General features: G+C 37.0%; 1 protein-coding gene across 1 annotated transcript; it reads right to left on the minus strand.

The window, feature by feature from the left end:
• Window positions 1–19,144: 19,144 nt before the first annotated feature.
• LOC148038808 (uncharacterized) lies at window positions 19,145–24,192 on the minus strand. The gene is made up of 4 exons (XM_087674671.1): window positions 23,127–24,192; window positions 21,330–21,456; window positions 20,734–20,944; window positions 19,145–19,758 (listed from the first exon to the last, which is right to left on the minus strand). The coding sequence occupies exons 1-4, from the start codon at window positions 23,965–23,967 to the stop codon at window positions 19,453–19,455; spliced, it is 1,485 nt and encodes a 494-aa protein (XP_087530797.1). The 5' UTR covers window positions 23,968–24,192; the 3' UTR covers window positions 19,145–19,452.
• Between the last annotated feature and the right edge of the window lie 488 nt (window positions 24,193–24,680).

Genomic DNA, 24,680 nt, shown 5'->3' on the forward strand with positions numbered 1-24,680 from the left:
CTAGCATTGATACATTCGGATGTATATGGGCCCATGCCCTGTCAGTCTATGGGTGGTGCAAAGTATTTTGTGATGTTCATTGATGATTTTTCACGTAAAGTCTAGGCTTACCCCATTAAGCTTAAGTCAGATGTATTGGCTATGTTTCAAATATGGCTTGCATTGGTTGAGAACCAGACTGGGCATAGGCTAAAATGCCTTAGGACTGACAATGGGGGAGAATATGTGTCACGTGCCTTTGAGCAACTATGTGAAGAGAGGGGTATTAAGCATCAATTGACCGCTCCCTATACCCCACCCCAGAATGGTTTGGCTAAGTGGATAAATAGAACCATCCAGGAGCATGTACGTAGTATGCTTAGCCACGCAAGCCTACCACAAAGCTTTTGGGCTGATGCAATCAGTACAGCTATGCATGTCATAAATAGATCACCTTCCAGTGGTTTGCATTTCCAAGTTGCAGAGGAGATATGGGCTGGGAAACCTCCGTCATGCGCATCTCTGTGTCTTTGGATGTGAGGAATTCTGCCATGTTCCCAAAGACAAGCGTACTAAGTTGGATCCTAAGAGTGTCAAATGCATTTTCCTTGGCTATTGAGATGCAGGTGAAATGGGTTACCACCTCTGGGGATCCACAAGTATAGAAAGTCATCCGCAGCCATGATGTAGTCTTCCATGAAGACAAGATGCATAGGTAGCCTGAGAAGGTGGTAGAGATACGTAGGGTTATATTCTAGGAGGAGCCCCTCCTAAGTTCAACCTTCTTTTTGAAGATATTTTTAAAAATGTGGCCTTTCTAACCACAATTCCACTACCCTCTACTATCACCAAAATTCTATTTCCTATTAGAATTTGCAACTTGCCCTCTTTGACTCCCCCTTTCTTCAGGACTATCCTCCTCCATTTTGATGTGTGTCATAACCTTGACCACGACAACCACCTTGGCCTCTGTTACAACCTCTACCTTTGCTAGTAGAGTAAAACACTTGTTTCAAACTTTTTTTTGCTCTGAGAAGAAGAGAAATCCAAGCCAAGGTTCTTCTCCTCAAGTATTAGTAAAGAAATCAAGTTTGCAAGATCAAGGATATCATCCCTCATATTCATAGATGACCTGAAGCTCTTGCATTCATGTCTAAGTCCATTTAAGCATGCATGCATAACATCATCATTATCAACTACCAAACTAATAGATCCAAGAGCTTTCACAATACTTTTGATCTTCAAGGCATGATCATTAATGGATAGGTTCCCTCATTTTATTTGGTTTAGCTGTGACTTAAGTTGCATCTTTCTCGCCTTTGTGTTTACTTCGAACAACCTTTCCAAATTCTTCCATGCAATAATAAGGGTTTCACATTATTGCAAATAGCACATCATGCTATCTGTGATAATGAAGATAGCCAATACATGACTTTACTCTATGTCTGCCTCCAATTTTTCTTAGTCTTTACCTATTCTATAGTGGTATTTTGTGCAGGAACTTCAGGTGTTACTACCATGTCTCCTTCAATGTAATTTCAAACACCTTTCCTCTTCAAGAAATTTGTCATTTTGAACTTCCATGGAGAATAATTAATCTTATCAAGCTTCTAGCTAATTATTTGTTTGAAGTTGTCATAGATTTTGACAAAACAATAACTTGCAAAAAATTGCAATCTGTAGGTAACTTGATACCAGGTGTATCACAACTAAACATACAACCTTTTTCATTGATTGCATGACAATAATTGCAATTTGTAATCTATATGTAGATACCTTCTATGTCTATAATCCAAAAAACACCTAAAACCTTATAGATTTGAAATATGTACCTATGCATCTTTAAGCGGGCAACATAGACAAAACTACAGTATACCTAAAAATTGTTGTTAAAACCACTTGCAAGTCTAGAATGGAGGTCGAAATGATCTCAAATGCCAAATATCCCAATAGCCATTCCTAAAGGGATTATTTGTAGTGTATATACTATTCTTCTTACTCACCAAGTTTCACTACAATTGAAGACTAGAGCCCTACTAACCTTAGGAGCCTCCTGTAGCTATAAGCCAAGGCAAATTGAGTAAGGTGGAAGAGATTCTTTCCCAATGCTTGCTTGCTTGGGTAATTGCTCCAATGCCTTCACCTCAGCTTTCAATCGAGCTTTGTACAGCTAGGATGGCTCTAATATCATGAACATAGACAAGAAGGGAGAGAGGTGAAGAACCTAAGGATACTTACACAAAAGTAATGGAGACTTGAGAATGCAAAGAGATAGGGCTAAAATCTTCTTCTTCTTCTTTCTTCTTCTACCACACAAAATAACTAATTCTATAACATGATAAAAGACTAATATGAAAGTACCACACATATGTACATGCGGTCATAAGTGTGAACCCACTAAGAAAAGAGGAGATGACACAATAAATGTGCCATAACCAAAGGTAGACTACATGGGTATAGTCTAGCTATAGAATCATTGGTGTATCTCCTCATGTCGATCATCTAACATATCAATGAGTAATATCCTACCACATCAGTAAGGCATGTAGTGGGGATGCCAACTCATGTAAAGCTTGACATATCAATAATTTATATAGCAAGAAGACTCATAACTCGCATAAGAAGTCTAGTTCCACACATGTGGGTGAGCCTTGGCTCTTGTGCATGTTTGGTGGCCACATGCCCTATCAGTCCTTGGGTGGCACAAATTACTTTGTTACATTAATATATGATTATTCACATAAAATTTGATCTTATTCCATTAAGCAAAAATCAAATGTATTACCTATATTTTGGCACTTTCTTGTCATGGTTGAGAACTAGTTTGGGTATAGGGTAAAATACCTATAATCTAACAATGGGGGTAAATATGTCTCTAAGACATTTAAGCAACTATTGGATAAGAGGGACCTTAAGCATCTGTTGACCACCCCATACACTTGACCCTAGAATGGTATTGCAAAGTACATGAATAGGACCATTTAGGAAAGAGTCTATAGTATACTTAGTCATGTAGACTTATCGTAGCACCTTTGGGCTAAGGCAATTATTATAACAGTATATCTCATTAATAGATCCCCATGCAGTGCTCTTGATTTGGTAGAGTTAAAAAGGAGATATAGTCTATCAAACCTCCCTCGTATGTACACTTGTGAGTCTTTGGATGTGAGGCTTTCTACTATATTCCCAAAGTCAAGCTCAACAAGTTGGATTTGAAGTCCGTCAAATGCATCTTTCCTGGATGTAAGTGAGATGGACTATCTTTGGGATCTACTAGCTTAGAAGGTTATTTGTAATTATTTTCCATGAGAAAAAGATGCATATGAGACCCAAGCAAGTGATTGATATATGCAAGTGATCTTTCAAGAGAAGCCTCATGTTACAATACCAGTAGGCCTAGCGAGACAGCATGTTGTAGTTGTTGATAATGTTGATGCCAAGAGGCATATTTCACAGTGAATTCCGTGATTATATTTATTTGTTGAGGCTTGTACACAAGGTGAATTCCTTGTGCAAGAAGTTGACACGGACGCCTAACACAATATTAGGGAGTTTGGGAATCTCCTAATTTCCATTTTTTGAATACTAAAAAGATAGCACACGGATAACATGTCCATAAGTTTCTCAAAACCGTATGATGTGACCTATCATTGGAAAGCACTTGAAAAATGGAATCTATTGAGATATAGAGCGCTCGATTTGGAGTTATAATGTTTAAGTTATGACAAATCCAAGGATTTGACCACGTGTCCCAAACTTATGGGAAATTCCCATATTCCCCAATATGGTATAGTCTGTCCTTTTCGTGTGTCAAATTAATTGAATGTGCACGTGGGTGATTCCGTAAAATACATATTAAATTAATGGATGTTTACGAGTTTAGAGTGCACACTCGAATTAAATTAAGGTTAGGACAGAGTTCCAACCTATTTAATTATTTTGTAGCTAAAGACTACTAGGTATTCACTTTTGTTGGATTTTATATTATTATTTTCTAACAATTGTGAATGCTGCAGTTGATGTGTAGAGTAGGCGGCGGTGACATTGGGTAGCACCGGGCGATGATGTAAATCCAAATGCCTAGAAGAATTACCATTTTTTATGGGTGTGCACCTTATCACTAAAGGTGTGGTGCCAATATTTATTTAAGTGCATTTATTTATTAAAGCGCTTGACAAAATATTTATTATCTTGTATGGGCATAGGTGCTTGGTTAAATATTTCATTATTTGACATTTGTATTTGGACATAGCCCGATTTTTTGATGTCCAAACGCCTTACTTTATGTTTGGGCAAAAGCAAACGCAAAAGCAAAAGAAAAATCATACTATTTGTAAAGTGGGTTATTTTTTAGCTAAAAGATAAATAAATCTATAAATACATGCCTTGTGAAGCACTCACACAAGGCATGGGGGGAGATTGCACCCAGCTTGTCTTTTTGGTCTCATGTCGTGCAAATTCCCTTTTGCTTTTATGAAGGTTTTGTAGAGTTCTTTGTTCTTGGGGACCTTCCAGCATTCGCTATGCACGCATGTAGCATCCCATCTATGCACCAGTGGTATTAGAGCGAGGTTGAGATTAAGAGCTTCCAATCGCTTACCATCTCGCACAAAGGCGAAGCTCTTGGAACGAACAGGCTCTATAGGCTATCTCACGATGAACTAACAACACATGCATGTTCTTGGCGGTGAAGAACCCCTTATTGTACCCTTTGATCGCAAAGGACCTCTCCCAAGAGGTGGAGGATCACTCATGAAGTTCCTTTACAAATCTTTTTTTTTTTTTACAAAGAAACAGACAATGAGTTTTTATGAAGTTTGAGTTTAGAAGCTTGAGAAGCTTAAAGGGAGCTTAAGCTCTCCACAATTTCACGATCTGTGGCAGAAGCATGTACTCACGGCCGTTGATTCTATCCAGAACGTGTCGTCGTCCTCCATCAAATTCCTAAAAATCATTAAGCTTTATAAAAGCTTAAAATTATTAAGCTTAATCTAAAGCTTCAAGTCTATTTATCAATCTTCTACATAGCGGATGTTCACACTGTGGTATTCCCGAACCAGTTTCAAAGTTTCAGCAAGCCCATGTTCCCACTTGCAACTTGGCTGAGCGGATTCATAGCAAGCAGGTTGTCACACGCAGTCTATACAGAAGACTATTTTGCTTGGAAGAAGATCGTTATCAATTGTTGTACCCAAGAAAAGCATGATTGTAAAAGCAAAGGCATCCTAATAACCAAAGCAAGTTCGTGGTGAGCTTCTTCACATGTGATTAGAAGACGAGCGACGAATCTTCAAACAAATCCAGGATGTCGAATCATAATATGGACAATTCTATGGGCAAAGGCGATTTGGCAGAGCCAACTATGGAGCAGAAATCAAATCTAATCATGGTGCAACTTTAAGAAGAGCGAAGAGCACGTCAAAACTTGCAAGCACAACTGGCTATACTTCAAAATCCATTGTCGATCAAGATGGAGCACAACCTGAAGATGTTATTCGGCATACTATTGATGCAACACTCAATGCACAAGCTCTTTAGAAAGAGGCCAAGATAAGTAAAATAAATTTTAAATTACGCACTTTTAATGGGCAACGTGATGGCAAAATTGTTCTTGCTTTCATTAGTCAGTTTGACGACTATTTTCATGAAAAGCAATATGCTAAAAAAGATAAACTTAAATGCATCACTAACCATCTAGCAGACAGAGCATCATTATGGTAGACTGTTGTCCGCAAGAGTGTTGATTGTCCCTCTACTTGGGAAGCCTTTCAAAAGAAATTTTTACAGAATTTCCTTCCACCTCAATTCCATGAGAAAGCTATCCAAAAATGGGATCTCCTACAACAAAGAGATCGTGAATCCATCCCGCAATACACTGAGCATTTTTGGAGTGCCTTAGTTCAACTTTGAATGCTTGAAGATGTTCCTGAGGCGACCCACAAGCGCAAGTATGTGTCCGGTTTGCTTGGTCACTTTTATGTGGAAGTGAATATGTTCAAGCCAAAGACTTTGGAGGATGTGATTTCTTTAGTGCATGATGCGGAGGATAAAATTCGTGGATATGAAAAGTGGCCGTAACAATTTTTGGTTAATGGTAACTTTGGTACAAAGCAATTCAATTCTAACTTCCGAAGATTCAATCAAAATCGATTTGCTCCTTCTTCTTTTCGTAGACCCTGGACTCAACCTCCTACTTTACCATCAAATACTAATGCAAACCCTAAGCCTTCCCTCCAACCAAATCCCAATATACCCAAATTTCTAGCCCTTACCAATAATGTCTCCAAAGCAAAGTCTATGGTTTGCTACAAGTGTCATCAACCTAGACACTTAGCAGCGAACTGTCAGTTCAAGAAGCAAGCTGTTCAAATCAATCACTTGGGAGCAACTAATTGACAAGGACCATGAAGATATGCCAGACTTGAAGATTATGATGATATCGGTGATGCTTTCAGATACTTTACTAAGTATGCCAAATCCTCATTCATTACTAACAATGAAATGTTTTGTGCATGGTCGAGAAAAGATTGTTTTGCATGATGATGGAAATTTGCATGATTTTATTTCTACAAAGTTGGTAAAAGAATTGAATTTATCTATTATTCCAATGAATTATCACATAAAGACTGCATTCTTGGGCACTAGATACAATGGTACAAAAGAACTGCATGATTTAGAGATTAAAATCGATGATTATGTTGAGCGAAGAAATTTCTTGGTTGTGCCTTTGCAAGCTAGTGATATTATTTCAGGAATGCCTTGGTGTCACAAATATAACCCTAACGTAGATTATTCCACACATTCCATGAAAATTCATTTTAACAAAAACCAAATCATATTACATGGATTACACACCTTTGATAATTTTCCATTGCTCAGTTACACACAAGCTAAACGTGCATTGAGAAAATGTAATAAATCATATTTAGTATGGGTGAATGAAATTGAAGCTAAGGAAAATCAGATGCATCCTAGGCATGCACAATTTCTTTTACAATTTAAAGATTGTTTGCTATTGATTTACAACCCGATTTACCACCTACACATCCTAAAGACCATAAAATAGATTTGATCCTAGGTTCTCAACTACCATGTAAAGCACCTTATAGACACAATCTGATTGAACAAAAAGAAATCCAAACACAAGTTGAGGAACTATTGAATCGCGAACTCATTAGGCCCAGTAGTTATCCTTTTGGTGCACATGTCCTATTAGTTAAGAAGAAAAATAATACCTATAGGATGTGCATTGACTATCACGCCTTAAACAAAATCATTGTTAAGAATAAATATCTGATCCCTAGGGTAGACAACCTCATGGATAAACTACAAGGGGCCACTATTTTTAGCAAGATAGATCTCAAATCTGGATATCATCAAGTACGCTTGGATACATTTGACATTTTTAAGATTGCATTTAGAACTCAGTTTGGTCATTACGAATTTCTTGTTATGCCTTTCAGTTTGACCAACGCACCATCTACATTCAGTCGTATGATGAATCGTATATTTTTGAAGTATCAGAATTGTGTGATTGTTTTCTTTGATGATATTTTGGTTTTTAGTAAGAATGAGAATGAGTGTTGTAGACATCCATCTTTAGTTTTCAAATTGTTGAAAGAGAATCAATTGTATGCTAACCCTAACAAGAGTGAATTTTTCCAAACCCAAATTGAATATTTAGGTCATATTGTTTCTTCTAATGGTATTCGCGTTGATCTTAAAAATATAGAGACAATTTTGAATTGGTCAATCCCTAAAAATGTACATGAGTTACATTCTTTCTTAGGCCTTGCCAACTTTTATAGAAAATTTATTTTTTCATTACTTACATTGCCTTTGACGAAATTGTTAAAGAAAGGTGTTGTGTATCATTGGTCTGACAACCAAAAAAAAACTTTTGATTTGTTGAAACATAATTTAATACATGCACCTATCTTGCAATTACCTGATTTTAATCGACCATTCTTCCTAGTAGTCACTGATGCTAGCGGATCAAGAATAGGAGCTATGCTCATGCAAGATTCACATCCCATTGCCTATTCTAGTTGCAAACTTAAACCTTTTGAATTGAAGTATTCCACCTATGATAAAGAATTGTTAATTGTAGTACAAGCTTTACGTCAATGGAAACATTATCTGATGGCATCCGAATTTATGATTAAAACTGACCAGTAAAGTATCAAACATCTCCTTAGTCAGCCACAAATTTCTAACCGTCACATTAAATGGACTGCTTTCATTCAAAGTTTTCACCCACTTATCCAATATCATCTGGGAAGAGAGAATGTTGTTGCTGATGCCTTGAGTAGAAGACCAAGTATCCATAATATTTCCGTTCTATCCTTTGATTCACTTACTCCTATGAAGGATACCTATGACCATGACCCCAATTTTCAAGCTGATTGGAATAAATTAGTTGTTAATAACTAGATTCCAATTGATTATTTGTCTTACTCTGATGGATTTATGTTTTATGAGAAAAGATTGTGTGTCGCTGTTCAATTTAGATCAATTGTGTTGCACAAAATTCATAATCCTCCATATCAAGGTCATAGAGGCATTATTTCCACTTTAAGAACCTTGATTGAAGATTTTTACTGGCCACAAATGGAATCTCATGTTTCTAACTTTGTTTCTGAGTGTTTAATTTTCCAAGGAGTTAAGCGACACTATGGCTCGAGGAGGTCAGTCATAAATATATGTATGTATCACATGGGTTCAACATAAAGGATTTTTAAAATACCATTTTTATATATTTTTTATATACATAAGGGTCCCATATAAAGGGGTTCCTTATAAATTGAATAAAAAAGGGTTATGTTTTATTAAGAAAAAATTCATAGATAAGGATATTTATAAATAGACCTTAAACGCACGTGATATAGAGGGTATACATATAGTGAATTACCCGGGCACCATGGTAAGAAATATGGTTTGTTAATGCCTTTACCAATTCCTAACTGTCCATGGAAACATATTTCAATGGATTTTATAACTGGTTTGTCTAATACACAAGCTAATCATGATATGATTTGGACTATAGTAGATTGATTTAGTAAACAAGCATATTTTCTACCATGCAAGAAAACATTAATTGCATCTCAAGCTACGCAATTGTTTTCTAAGACTGTTTTCACTAATCATGGTTTGCCAAAAGTTATTACTTCTGACCACGATTCTAGATTTTGTAATAATTTTTGGGCTACTTTGTTTGCTAATTTGGGTACTAAGATTGATTTCTCATCTACATTCCATCCTGAAACCAATGGGCAAACAGAAGCTACTAACAGTACAATTCTAGATCTTTTGCTTATATACACAATTTAAAAATCACAAACATGGGACACACATTTGCATTTACTTCAATTTGCATACAATAATACACCACATACAGCTACGCATAAAGCACCTTTTGAAATCATTTATGGACATAGATTGCCTACACCCGTTACATCATTGTCGAATAAAGTTAAAGCTGCTGATGATATTGCCAATATGCATGCTACTATTTTTGCTCAAGTTAAAGATATGATTGCGAAAGCCCAGCAATCATACACTAAACAAGATAATAAGAAAAGATAAGCCATGAGTTTCAATGTTAGTGATTATGTATGGTTACACATTGAAAAGAGAAGATTGAAAAATGTTGAGAAACACCCTGTTGTTAAATTAGCACCTAGTTTTTATGAACCTTTCAAAATAATCCACAAGATCAATAACAATGCATTTAAATTAGAACTACCCAAACATTGGAAGATTCATAATACTTTTCATATCAATTTTTTACGACCTTTTAGAGGCAAATTACTTGTCCACCCAGTCTATGAAAATCCTCCTTTGTTAGAAGAAGAAACTGAAATCCTTGAACTTGAAACTATTCTAGACACTGACTTTATGACCACTAGAATTGGCTGTAGATATTCTAGATATTTGGTTAAGTTTAAAAATCATCCTATTGAAGAGGCCCAATGGATGCACGCCCGCGACCTAAGTGCTTACCCCTCACTGCTTGCTCCACATTGAGCTAATAGCAATTGACAATTGATATCCCACCCCGAGGGTATGATGCCAGGAGGCATATTCCACGGTGGATTCTATGATTATATTTATTTATCGAGGCTCGTACACAAGGTGGATTCTTTGTGCGAGAAGTTGACGGGGACGCATGTCCTTTTCAGGCGTCAAATTAATTTAATGTGCACATGGGTGATTCCACAATGGGTGATTCCATAAAATACATATTAAATTAATGGACGTTTACGAGTTTAGAGTGTGCACTCAAATTAAATTAAGATTAGGACAGAGTTCCAACCTATTTAATTATTTTGTAGCTGAAGACTGCTAGGTATTCACTTTTGTTGGTTTTATTTTATTATTTTGTAACAATTGTGAATGCTTTAGTTTATGTGTAGAGCAGGCAACGGTGGTGTTGGGTAGCACCGGGTGATGACGTGAATCCAAATGCCTAGAAGAATTACCATTTTTTATGGGCACATGCCTTATCACTAAAGGCGTTGCGCCAATATTTATTTAAGCGCGCTTATTTATTAAAGTGCTTGACAAAATACTTATTATATTGTACGTGCGTAGGCGCTTGGTTAAATATTTCATTATTTGACATTTGTATTTGGGCACAACTCAATTTTTGGACGCCCAAACGCCTTACTTTATATTTGAAACACAAAAGCAAAAGCATGCTATTTGTAAAGTGAGCTATTTTTAAGCTAAAATATAAATAAATCTATAAATACATACCTTGTGAAGCACTCACACAAGGCATGGGGGAAGATTGCACCCAATTCGTCTTTTTGGTCTCATGCCATGCAAGCTCCCTTTTGCTTTTATGAAGGTTTTGTAGAGTACTTTATTCTTGGGAACCTTCCGGCATTCACTACACACGCATACAGCATCCGATCTATGCACCAAGATGTAGTGGCCTGAGATCCACATGTTGTGTAGGATCATGATGTTGAACAAAGAGAATAGGCTATACAGGCCCCACAACCAGTTTTTAGATGTTTTGCTAGAGCTTTACGTTCTCCTAATCGCTATGAGCCCTCTATGGATTATATCATGACTCTACTAAGCTACTTACCTATGATGAGGCTATGTGCAGAGGTGATTCTCATTCTTGGGAGAGAGCTATGAAGTCTAAGTTTGATTCATTGCAGAAGAACCATACATGGAACTTAGTTTCCTTTCCTAATGAAAAGTATACATTGCCATGTGGGTAGGTATATAAGTTAAATAGTACCCCTGGTTGCCCAAAGCCAACATATAAGGACAAATTAGTTACTAAGGATTTTAAGCAGGAAATGGGAGTTGATTTTTATGATAAAAACTTCTTTCATGTGGTCAAGATAACTATCCTATGCTTAATATTGGCCTTGGTTGCTTAGTTGGATTTGGATATTTATTGTATGGATGTTAAGATGGCTTTTCTACATGGGGACCTACATGAGGACATTTGTATACAACCACCTAAGGGCTTTGTGTAAAAAGGCAAGGAACACCTAGTGTGCAAATTGAAAAAAGAGTCTTTATAGGCTTAAGAGATTCCTAATGAATGGTACCACAAGTTTGATGCTTTCATACATTCACAGGGGTATTCTTGCTGATGATATGGATCCATGTCTATACATAAAGAATACACGTGATGGTAGCCTTATTATCTTGATACTTTATGTTGATGATATGCTTATTGCTAGGAGTGCTCATGTTGAGCTTGATGCTTTAAGGACTTAGCTCAAGAAGAGATTTGAGATAAAGGATATGGAGCACACCTCACATATACTTGGTATGTGCATTATGTGTAATCACTCTAAGGGACTTCTCTACTTGTCCTAGAAGGAATACATTCATAGAGTACTTAAGTAATTCCATATGCAGGATGGTAAGGCTATTGGCTATTTATTACCATCTCATGTGATTAGTCAAGTAGATTGTCCCCACTCAGATGATGAGAGAGCCGCCACAATAGCCAAGGTTTCATGTGTAATTGTGGTGGGTAGTTTGATATATATCCCATGATAGCCACTCGCCCTTACATAGCATTTGTAGTGGGAGTTATGGTGCATTATATGGCTACACCTTGCAGGCAACATTGAGATGCAATGAAGAAGGGTATCATGAGATACCTTAAAGGCACTGCAGATATGTATATTTTCTATGGTGGCCAGGAAACACGAGTCATGAGTTACACTAACTCCGATTATGTAGAACATGCAGATACTAGAAAGTCCACCTCTAGCTATGTCTTTACCTTTGCTAGAGGTGCTATCTCTTAGATGTCCAGGGTACAAAAGTGCATAGCCTTGTCTACTACCAAGACTGAGTATATTGTATTCATTGAGGCTTGCAAGGAGGCCCTATGGTTAGGCCGTCTAGTTGCAGATCTTGGTATGACTATGAATCTTATACTGTATTCAAATTATTCGATGAGTGCCATTTAGTTGGGCCCGTAATCCGATCTTTCATGCAAAGGCAAAGCACATTGAGATGCACTATCACTTCATCAGAAAGGTGGTAGAGGAAAAATCTATTGAGCTTATCAAGATCCCTATGGATATGAACCTACAAGTATGCTCACTAAAAGTCTACTAGTGGAACGATATGCCTTCCTTAGGAAGATGATGGATATAGGATGAGATAATGTATTTTCTCATCCTGTTGTACTTCTATGTACACTTTGTACTTTGTGAATTTTTTCTTATTTTTTTCTCTACACGTAGGTACATTAACCTTTAAGATGGAGGTTATTGGGGGTTAAGTGCCACCTGTGCCTAGTTGCTTATATTTATTGTATATTGTATTCACACATGTATACACTGTAAGTGGCAATGCCCATCATTATGACTTTATTCTTTATTGTTTTAATGGGAATAGAATAAGGGAAAGCATGTCACACATTATAACGGTTGGAGTTCTCACATACCAATCTCTCTCTTCTTGCTTGAACCTCTATAGCTCTTACCCCCTTCTTACTTTTGCTCATGCTTCAACTTCTACTCTACTTTTAATCTCTATCAAGCAATATAAGCATAAATATTTTGCATTTGCACCATTGGAAATTTCACACATGCATTTCAAAGTTTTCAAGTCTCCTATAAGGTGTCATTCAACTAGGTATTCACCATATCCTTTGACTAAGAGCATCTCACTCTGTTATTGGCGATCCATGATGTTTGGAATGCTTGTCCATGTGAAAAAGAGCTATAGCACCTCAAATATTTTAGGAACATCACATGCAATAAGCCACCATACACGGTGCTTTCATTGAACACTAAAGTTTCTTGGGTTGTTCTTACCAAATTTAAGGATTTATCCATCAAAGTAACACTGGCTTTTTTTTTTAGCTTACTTCCTTGATAACCTCACTTTTAAGTAATTTAATGATAGACTACAATTTACACTGCATTATTTAATAGATATATTATAATACACTACCATTTCCGATTGTATCTTGCATAGATCTAGCTAGTAATTATTGAGCTTTTTAAGCTTAACCTCATATGAATTTTTTGTCACCACTTCAATGTTTCCACACTCCAAAACCTTTAAGTTGAGTAGCCTTCGAGCCTCTATTAACTTTGAATGTCTAGGAAGAGACATGATTTTGTTTCTCTTCAACATACAACCAAACCCATCCTTCACATCCTTGAATATTTTTAAGTCTATGTGTTGATTCTAACTTTTTCACAAATAGATTGTGCATCCACATCTACAAACTTGTTTGAGACATCTTTTAGCATGGATTTCACCTTTTCCTTCACAACCTTGGACTTTTGATTGCTCAAAGTATCATCCAATGAACTTTCCTTTAGCAATCTTTGAAACGATTGATGCTCACCCTCACCTAGGTTTTCATCGAAGCAACCTTGCATGGCATGATACTTACTCACTTCCACTGGCCACCGCTATTCTCAAATAACTCATAAATTGGTTTTTTCTTTTGTTTTTGCTCCTATGTTAACTTGGTATTAATCTTCTTTATATTGTCTAATTGTAGCTTTGTCTCCTTGTACAAGATGCCAATGTCATGAATAGCATCCTACATTGTGATAATCTGATTGCTTTTTTGTGTTATAATTTTATTCAGTTACTTCACTTATCTACTTTTGAAGAATAATTTTATTAAGTAAAGTTGGTATTATACTCTAAGTTTTTTCCTTGTTCTAAAGAGATCTACTTAAGAAAAAATGTTTTCATTCTTTAAGTTTTCCTTAAAACATATTTCAATTAATTAATTCAAATAAAAATAAAAATTTTAACTTATATTTTATTTTATGTAGATATTCAAAATGATTTAATATTTTAATTAAGATTATTTTACTTAACTATTAGATCTAACAAATTTTAAAGATTAAAATCATTTATTCACTTTAAATTATTTATTGATTTACTTAAAATATAATTAACTAATTATTATAATTTTGAAAGCATAGGAAGCCTATAATAGGCCAATAAGTTAGATTTAATACTTAGATAACTCATTGCAATTCTTCATAAAATTTTCTTTACTCTTGTTTTAACAGTCCCTTGGCTATAGAGACAAATCAGACATGATAATACAACCTCCATTTGTATAGGGGAACATTCTTTCGTATGAAATAATGTTTTTGAATTCTTTCATATGAAAGAATTACTTTGCACAAAATAATTTTTCACTAAACATCTTAAAAATCCAATATGGTAACCTACATTTTTGTTGATATGTCTCCACATTATACCTAGTATTTTTGGGGGCCATTGTATGATAGTCATGTATTTTCCAATTTATACGATTCTACTTAGTCCCTAAATTCTTCTTATTGTGTATTTTCAAGTACAATCTAATTTACTTATACCAGTTCTTCTATCCTCATTTCTTAGATGCACCATAGGTGCAAAATGACTTCCCTTGATATTTGGATTTTACTGTGTGGTTTCCTATCCATTTTTCTAACACATGTGAAAAAAAAATTCTATTTGGCTTGACCGATAACTCCAAACTCAATTGATTTCTCCTTAATCTTCACCTTCATCTTACTCTCAAAGTCCTTTGAGGTGTTAGACCTCTTTTTATCATTATATGTCTCCTTATCTTTCTTATTGGGTTTCTTTATTTTATACATTTTCTTCTTCCTATCATCACATTTATTTCCTCTTACTCCTCACAAGATTTTGATTTTGAGTTTAAGTCTTCCTCCTCCTCTTCACTTTTTACTTTAACTCTACCTTATAATTGAAAGTATTATTCATAGATTTCCTCTTCGAGCAACTTAATCCTAGCCTTTTCTCCACCCTTATTACTACTTACGCTAGCTCATCAAAATTGGGAGTTGCATTAGGGCTCTATATTAACAATAAAACCTCTAATATTACTCTTCAAACCCTTAATGAAATAGGAGACAATCATCTCCTAACAAGGCTTATCTATCTCATCTAGCATTTTTAATAAGTTCAAAATTTCCAAGCATAATCTTGAACTAGATTTCTACTCTATCTTCTTTTATCTTTCTCAAAATATTTTCTATTATTTTATCCTTTATAGACCTCTCCAAAATTTTACTTTTTAATTCATCGTAGGCATTAAAATGTGCAAATCCATAACCACTAAAGCAATCCATATATTCTTTGTCTATTTGCAACTTGATACGTGACTTATTCCATGTATGATACACGCCATCATGCAAATAGACAAAGAAAATCCAAAAAATTAAGAATCATCCTATTTTCATAGCAATTACCTTTTTGCCTCTTTTGTTCTATATCTATTATGAATTCCCCCAAAACTTCCAAAACAATAACTTTCTTTGCATTTGTTCATGGATTTGTGCCAGCTGTAATATTTCTTAGTAATTTTAATAAATGTTTATTAATACGCAAAGCTCCAACTTTAAATTTGTGTCCACATAGTACACACTTCATTCGCGAGTTAGTGGGACCTCAATGTAGCTTATACACGGTTTTACTAGAGTCAATGTATTGTCATTTTGGAATTTTACTTACTCTAAATTACAGACTTGATGTTTGTTAATGTGCAAGCCTAATATTTGCTAATGTGCAATGTAGTACTATACATTCCACAATAACTTGATGTTAATTTCACATGTAAATTTTAATAAATTTTAAATAAAATGATCAAAATATTTTTTCATAAAGCTACTAACAAATCGTACAATTTTCATAAATTTAATATTATTCTTTATAAGACTACTAAAACATCCCATTCTAAACATATGTAATCTTTAAATAGAGATGTATGCCAAGATAGTACTTTCTCAAAACAACCTATAGCCTTCTACTACTTGCTCGAATGAAACTTCTATGATAGAAAAAAAGAGATGATATAATGAAAGTGCCATTCCTCGAGTGGACTTATTTACAAGAAAAAATAACTTGGAGGATAGTGAGTAAAGTTGTTTCCATCCTCTAACATGATAGTAACTTGTACGTAAAGTAGTTTCTAAGTTTATTTATATTCCTAGACAAGCCTACTTAAAAGATAAATTCATCAAGTAAAATTATTCTATCCTCTAATTTTTTCCTTACTCCTAAACATGTGTACTTGAAGAATAAATTTATCAAGTAAAGTTGTTACTATTCTCTAAGCTTTTCCCTAATTCTAAAGAGATCTACTTAAAGGATAAATTAAAAAAAGTTAAAAATGTATAGTTATATAATTTTTAAAAACAATTTTCAATTCATAATTTACTTTACTTAATTATTTAAAGTTACTTTAAATTGTATTTAATATTTAAATTAAATATATTATACTTAATTATTAAATTTGAGTAAATCTTAATATTAAAATAATTTATTTATTTTACATTATTAACTCATTCAATATTATAAATTATAAATATTATTTAACTAAATTAATTTTAAAGATTTTACATCTTATAAGAGGTCATTGAGCTAAATTTTATAGTTAGATGACTTATCTTTTTTGTTTAAAATTTCCTTACCTTTGTCCTAACAACCCATTAGCAATAGAGACCAATAAGACATGACACGCATAGTAGAATCTCCATTTTTATAAGTGAACTTTTTTTTTATATGAAAGAATATTTTTTAATGGTTTCATATGAAATAATTATTTCATACAAAATATTTTTCACTAAACATTTTTCTAATCTACCATATTAATCTCTATATTCGTTGGCATGCCCCCATACTATACCTAGTATTTTTAGAGACTATCATATAATAGTCTCATGTTTTCCAAATTAGTCCCCAAAATCCTCCTTACTACCTATTTTTAAGTACATTCTAATTTACTTATACTAGCTCTTATGTCCTCATTCTTAGATGCATCATAGGTGCTACATGACTTCTCGTGATATTTGGATTGTGCTAACATGCTATGGTCTCATGAAAAAACTTATCTATTTTGGCTTAACTTATAACCTCAAACTCTTTCAATCTCTCCTTAATCTTCACATTCATCTTACTCTCAAAGTTCTTTGTGGTATTAGACCTCTTTTTATCCTTACGTCTCCTTACCTTTCTTATTGGCTTTCTTTATTTTATACATTTTCATCTTACTATCATCATATTTATTTTCTCTTACTCCTTGCTAAAACTCTGATTTTGAGTTTGAGTCCTCTTCCTCACTTTTACTCTAATTCTACCTTAGAATTCATGTATTAATCTTAGATTTCCTCTTCAAGCAACTTAAGCCTAGCCTTTTCTCCACCCTTATTGTTGCTTCGCTAGCTGATTAAAACTAGGAGTTGCATTAGGGCTCTATATTAACAATAAAACCTCTAATATTACTCTTCAAACCCTTAATGAAATCAAAGGCAATCATCTTCTTAGAGGCTTATCCATCTCATCTAGCATTTTTAATAAGTTCAAAAACTACTAAGCGCAATCTTGAACTAGATTTCTACCCTATCTTCTTGATCTTTCAAAAATATGGTCTATTATTTTTTCCTTTGTAAACCTCTCCAAAACTTTGCTTTTTAATTCATCATAGGCATTAAACTAATTAGCATCCATTGCTTTGGTTAATGCTCTAGAAGTAAACATGTTTTCGTCTAATATACATTCGACCAATTTGCTACTTGAGCAAAAAATTGAACCCTATAACCTCTAGTGCTTGTATGGATAAGGTCACCTTCTTCCACCCGAAACTCTCAAGAATTTCGTTAATTGCATGGTCAATCCACAAGAGACTTAAAAGATCACCAAGTTTATTGGCCTAATAATATCCACACAAAATATTATGTACAAGAAAATACAATACACAATCAAGAATCGCATGCTTACAATCCCCAAATACAAGCATCATGAACTTCAATAAGGGGAAACTAATCATATCAATAAGGAATAGAATACAATGATTGAAATCTTTGATTCTCCATTTTAGTACATTTTTTCAAGATACAATCATCATTGAATGACACTTGATTTGCCTACATATCACTCATACATAGAAGATTACTTTATCTACCATGCCCAAACTAAGGTAAATAATGTAGTCATTCAAACCTCAGCAATATCCAAACATCTCAAACCATACCTATAGGTTCTACTCAACCGCTTTGAAGTCTCATTATCACAAACATGCAAATAAATGCCAAAGGTTAGAGAAGTTACTACATTTATCATGACACAAACATGGCCTAACAATGAAGCCATTTAAAGGGTGGGTGAGAGAGAGAGAGAGAGAGAGAGAGAGAGAGAGAGAGAGAGAGAGAGAGAGAGAGAGAGAGAGAGAGATGTTACAATGTAGGGACAATGGCCTTTTACAATGGGGTGATAATGGCATTCGTAGTCAATAATTTAAGCATGTATAAGAGATGACAATGTTATATTTGTACCAACAGTTATTGATGACTATTCTACATACAATTTTAATTCTTGGAGATATTGGATATCGTACACATGTATGAATAAGCTACACTTGTCAAGGACAAGTTAAGGCTAATCGTAATCAATATAAGATCATTTGATCATTGCTCAATAAGAATGAAGTCCTAATATATCTAATAAAACAAGAAACATGCAAAACAAGATTTCAAAACCTTAAACTTCGTATGTAGGATCACTAAAATTTATAGCTTATTCGTTGGATTATCAAGGCTAATAGTAATGTAAGATCAATTGATCATGGTTCAATAAGTTGTAGTCATCATATTCATATAACTATAAAACAAGAAACGTGCATAACAAGATTTTGAAACCTTAAAAGCTCATATGTAGGTTCACAAAATGTTTTAGTTGTTGCATTCTAAAAAAGCAATCCACTATATAGGACAGCCATTTTCTAGGTCCATATGTATCGTTGAGAATGAATTTACAACTTGTAGTTTGAGAGGAAATGAGGGCATTTGGTGGATAACTATGGTTGAGGTAAGAGATCATATAAGAATAATCTACTATTAACCCTCATTTTAGTTTAAAAGGTTGAGGAACCTATTAATATAAAACAACCTATGGATGACGAAAGGAATATATTTGTTCATTTTCCATATAGTTAAACTAAGAGTACTCTTTGATGGCTTGGTGAAGGTGGTCAATTGTCAAATAAAGGAATCCAAGAATTTGATCACGTGAGTATAGTGGATTAGGATAAACAAAGGAAAGTAGAAGCTCAGGGCCCTCAAGAATTGTCTCTGCCACTGAAAAGCATGGGCCCACAAAATGTAACGAGGAGAGTGGACCAAGAGTCCCCACAACTCCTACATGGTCTTCATTGAAACGTCTTTGTGTAGGGTTGTCTAGTGGGAGTGTAAACAACACGGTTCGATATGATGAACTTGGAGTCATGGATGGATGTTTTAGAACCTGCCAAAATAATCAAACAACTTACACCTTAGAGCAATAAATATGAACTAGTTAATTGATGTTCTCAAATTTGCCAAAACAAGCCAACAATGCTACACTACCCATGTAAGACTCATTACACACACACACACACACACACACGCACGCACGCAAGCACGCACATATCTACACTTCAAGGAAAGGCTAATGTTTAGAAGAAAATCATGATATTAGATTCCATGTGACTCTAAAATTATAGATTGCACTTCAACCTACCTATCAAAGAAGTTGGTGAAGCATGTTACATTCCATTGCTACAAATGAGGCAATGCTTTACATAATAGCTCTTTTCATTACAAAAAATTTGGTAAAGGTGGCTTGTTGTCAAACAATGAAGTGTTAGAATTTGGTATTTGGAAGGTTGAACAAGAAGGTACACACACATTAAATTGCTGGGTTTCACCCCACTCCTCCAATTAGATCGTTGCTCGTCAATGTTGGGACATTTACAGCCCTCATTTACATTAACAAATTAAGTGAAAAAACGATATCGTGAAAAGGGAGGGTGTGTGTGTGTGTGTGTAATATATTAGCATCACTCACCAAAAACTTTTTTTTTGCAATTGCTAAAAATAAAGGCAAGACTAGTTCGGATTTTGATTGTTCAAATCTTTACTATTAGTTAACGAGAGGTGGGGGGCAGGTGCCACGTGGCAGCCCCCACCTCCCCCACAAGAAAAAAAGGGAGCGCGGGGGCAGGTGCCATGAGACCCGGCACCCCCCGGCAAAAAATCACGCACGCCTCAGTGCGAGGCGCCGAGCTAAGTCTAGGCGTAGAGCGCCTAGTCTATATGAAAGGCAGGTTTGATAACTAAATTACTCAAAAACTCCGCAGGTATTTTTAAATTGCAGCCAGTAATTTCAGAAATCGCAACAGGCACAAATACACGAAAATGCCAGTGTTTTGTGGTTAGCAGTGTACGATAGTGAGCGCACCTGAGAGAAGAGCATGTTGAGGAGGGGCATTTTGGAGAACTGTTTGCCTTTACGGGCGTCTTTGTCGATGGAGGAGGCGAGGAGGCGGGCGAAGTCCCAGAAGTGGGAGCCGTCCTTCTTGAGGCGGGCGCTCTGCAGCAGCGACAGTGTGTAGTTGCCCAGGCAGCCCTCCTCCAGCGCCGGCTCCAGGAGCCGCCTGCAGTCCACCACGCTGCCCACACCCCCCGCGTCAGTTTTCCCTTTTTCGCATCCATTCCCAAATAATTAACTAAATAAATAAATTAACGAACAAGGCCAGCCTCTGCCTTTCTTTTTGGCTGTTGTTTTCATACGTAACACAATAGGACAGCGGGCCCCGCCCCCGGGCCCCCTCCCCCACGGGCCCCTGGAGGAGCCTCTGAGCTACTACCCTGGCTCCCATTCTCGCATAAGGTCGTATAGCCCGCGCGCCGCTCGAGGCCGCTTGACGACTTTTTTTCCCGGTCTTAAAGACTTAAAATTAAAACAAAATAAACAGCAGAGCACCAATAACAATAATAATAATAAAGAATAGGTAAGAGAATCCAGATAATTTTTTAAAAAAGGTAAATAAATACCAGCTGAAGGCAAACTCGTTCGTCCCTGCACCACCCGCAGACGCAGCTGTCCTCAAGAAAGCCGCGGCCAGCGCCGCTGTGTAAGGCATGCTCTCTTTCTTGCACGCAGCAAAAAGAGAAGCGGTCCCTGTCCCCCACCCACACACACGCCGGTTAGCTTATCGTACTACCAATATGACATTTCACACATACACACTTCCCCTCTCTGATCTCACACACGCACAAAATCAACAGCTCTGTTCGCCTTTTCATACCTACCTCCCCTCCCCAGTATCTTTTCGTGCTCTCTGGAGTCTCACTCCCCCCTCCCTCACTCCGGTTATTCCCTTACCACATGATGGCAGTACAAAATGCGGGGCACCATCCTCACCATGCCATGGTACCCTGGTACCTCTTCCCTTCAGGAAACCCAAAAGTCCCCCTTGCGCTGCACAAGGGAAAATCACTAGCTTCCACTTCCGCCTTATGGAAATATTGGGCTTGGTGTGAATTTTGCCTACGCTTTTGCTTGGACCAGTCAACCTTCCACCTTCCCAGATCATTCAGATGGTAATTTCTGAGAATACCGCTAGGACACGCTTTTACTTGTCCTCCCGTATGGACCTCTTTGCCCTCAGCTATGGATTTATTATCACTAACATGACCAGTGTCTAATGAGACGTTTTAATGTATGGCCCTTCACATTTTCATTCCCATAACGCTTGGGGCATCCTCGATAAGGAATCCAACTTCGACCTTGAAAACATAAGAGTACTGAGATATGACCTTGCCCTTTTAACTTGCCTTTGCATGTTACCCTACTTTCCTTAACGTTGATAGGCCACCCAATTGACGTAGTTGGTTCTTTGGTCACTAATCGATGATTGGAAGTGACATCCTCTAGGTTCAATCTTAAATATCTTGCAATGACCATGCAAAAATTTTGTAGGACTGCAACATTGCTGCATTAATTAAGTCAAGACCATTAAGAAATATTCTAGTACCTCATGTTGCTAAAGCCCATCAACTTTTTTCCCCTAATGCACACGATGCCTTGCGCGTCACTCCAAAGAACAAAGGAAAATCCAATGGGTATGTTCCAAAGAAGTTTGTTGAATGAGACCTCGAAGATATTCTTGCAAGCAAGAAGGTACAATGCATAGATGGTTTTCTATGAGTTGGATGAGACCTCGAAGCTATTCTTGCAAGCAAAAAAGTACAATGCATAGATGGTTTTCTATGAGTTGGAAACTTGTAAGAGGGGCTTTACACATGGCAAAGTTTTGGAGTTCATCATGAATCTTGGGTCTGTGCATGGTATTTTGCTATTGTGCCTAATGTGGGATAGATATAGAATATGCGCCAAATGTGGGATAGCTATAGAATAGAGGAATAGTTTGCCATGTGAATGCATGAAAAGAGAAAGAATTAAATCATAGCTTGTCATGGATGTGCAAAGGCCCACTAAAGCACCAAAACTTCTAACTATATTTCTAGTAAGAAGATTTGGTTTCATGAATAATACCCAACATGCACTAAGACTAAATAATTGAGCCTTTTGTAAAGGGCCATGTTACCTTTGATCTAGTGTGCGTTCTAAATAGTAACTATATGCTTGATGGACAAGTTGCAAACTAGATTGTGAAAATGTGATTTGTGATATTTAGATTGAACCGCTCTTTACGTATAAGCGCTTTCGATAAGTGCCGCTGGTTGAAGGGGGCTAGGGGAGGAGCAGATTGTATAGAATAAATACGTAAAGGACATAGATAAGAAGGTATAAAGTATAGGGAGTTTAGGATATAATAGAAGGCTTACCTTGTTTGCCGAGACTAAGGCTGGCAACGTCTGATCGAAAGGTTGGCCTTCCATTTGGAGGCGGGGAGAAGCTAGGCTGGAAGGGCAAAAGCGACCAGTTCTTGGCTTTCATGACATAGCTGACGGTGTCGATCCCCTTCTTAACTATACCTTTGTTACCTTTGCTCTTGGGAAACAGATCCTCCAATGGAGGCTTGATGATGGGCGATTGGGAGTCGCGATGATCCACGTAGGGGGAGCTGGCCTTGTACGACCCGCCATTGGCCTTGCGACACGTGGCGCGGCGGAGGCACGCCAGAAACTCGGCGGCGACGGTCTCGGCGGAGCGCGAGTCCAGGAGGGCGTTGTGGAGGCGAAGGGCGACGACCGTCCGATCGATATTGCCATCGCCATACACGCACACCTGGAACACATCCAACGGCGGGCTCCCATTAAACGGCGAGTTCAGCTCCTCCGCCATCGCCCTGTGCAGCGCCAGGCTGCCCGCCTCGTCCTCCCCAAACACCATTATGCCCGATCTTCCTTCTACCTCCTCCCTCACTGCTGCATATGCAGATGCCGGCCATGGCTTCTCCTTTACGAAGTGCGCCGGATCGGCCACTGAGCCATCCGGCAGTTGGACGCACAGCTTGCCTTTGGGACTCTCCAATATATGCGCTTGGAGAAGCGGGTGCCTATCGATGAGCTCTTGGGCGGCCTCTGAGACGTGGCGAGTGTCTAGCGATGGATTGAAAAGAGCTGCAAACACGATGATGCCACTCCCGCCTGCGGTGCTTTTGGCCCAGTTCTCCTCGAAGGGGCTAAGAAGCCTGGAAGAAGAGGTGTGGATGTCACAGGCCATGGCTGTTCCAACCGAATCGAGAGAGAGAGAGAGAGAGAGAGAGAGAGCAAACGCAAGCCTATCTAAGCAGCTAGGCTATAATGCTAATACAAGAAACAGCAATCGACACAGACGAGAGAGAGAGAGAGAGAGAGAGAGAGAGAGAGAGAGAGCGCAGGCCAAATACAAACAAGCAGAAGAAGCTGCAATAGAGTGAGAGTGAGGGTGAGTGTGGGAGTGAGAGTGAGCCTATGTAGCCTTAATACGAGAAGCATCCATCCGGGCTTCTTATGAGAGCATCCCACCGGCCACCTCAGCTCATAGTCGGCCGGCCCCGAGTATCTAAACGACTCCCCTTCGCTTTAATTTCTAATAAAATATACTTATAAGTTATTAAAATATACTCATAAGCTATTAAAATATACTTATAAGTTATAACATCGAAAAGAAAATGGTGATTGATGGTTGACATGGAGCCTGGATCCTCTAGAGTCTTTGTAGACCTTGGTCGTCGAAGAAAAAGCTCTCCATATTAATATTCTCCCTACTTTGCACCCACTCCCGTGACTTATTGGACTTCCTATACACCTTTTTGTTGTTCTTCTTGTTGTTCTTGTTGTTGCTCGTCGTTGTGTGTGCCCGTGCAGCAATCGGTCATATTCTAGCTTCCTCTATAAGCTCCTCTTGCCTTTTCCTAAGCTTCACCACACATACGCTCATATCATATATGGATC

The sequence above is a fragment of the Lygodium microphyllum genome, chromosome 3 (genome assembly GCF_053477565.2).
Source record: "Lygodium microphyllum isolate KBCC chromosome 3, Lygodium_microphyllum_v1.1.10, whole genome shotgun sequence".
Classification (NCBI taxonomy): Eukaryota; Viridiplantae; Streptophyta; class Polypodiopsida; order Schizaeales; family Lygodiaceae; genus Lygodium; species Lygodium microphyllum.

Bases quoted from the DNA above. Each gene is read 5' to 3' on its own strand.
- LOC148038808 (XM_087674671.1), bottom strand. From the start codon at position 23,967: ATGGCCTGTGACATCCACACCTCTTCTTCCAGGCTTCTTAGCCCCTTC. The intron at 21,457-23,126 runs GTAAGCCTTCTA...GGTGGGGGACAG, and splicing joins CCTTAGTCTCGGCAAACAAG to GGACCGCTTCTCTTTTTGCT. The intron at 19,759-20,733 runs GTGCGCTCACTA...TTATTTTGGCAG, and splicing joins TCAACATGCTCTTCTCTCAG to GTTCTAAAACATCCATCCAT.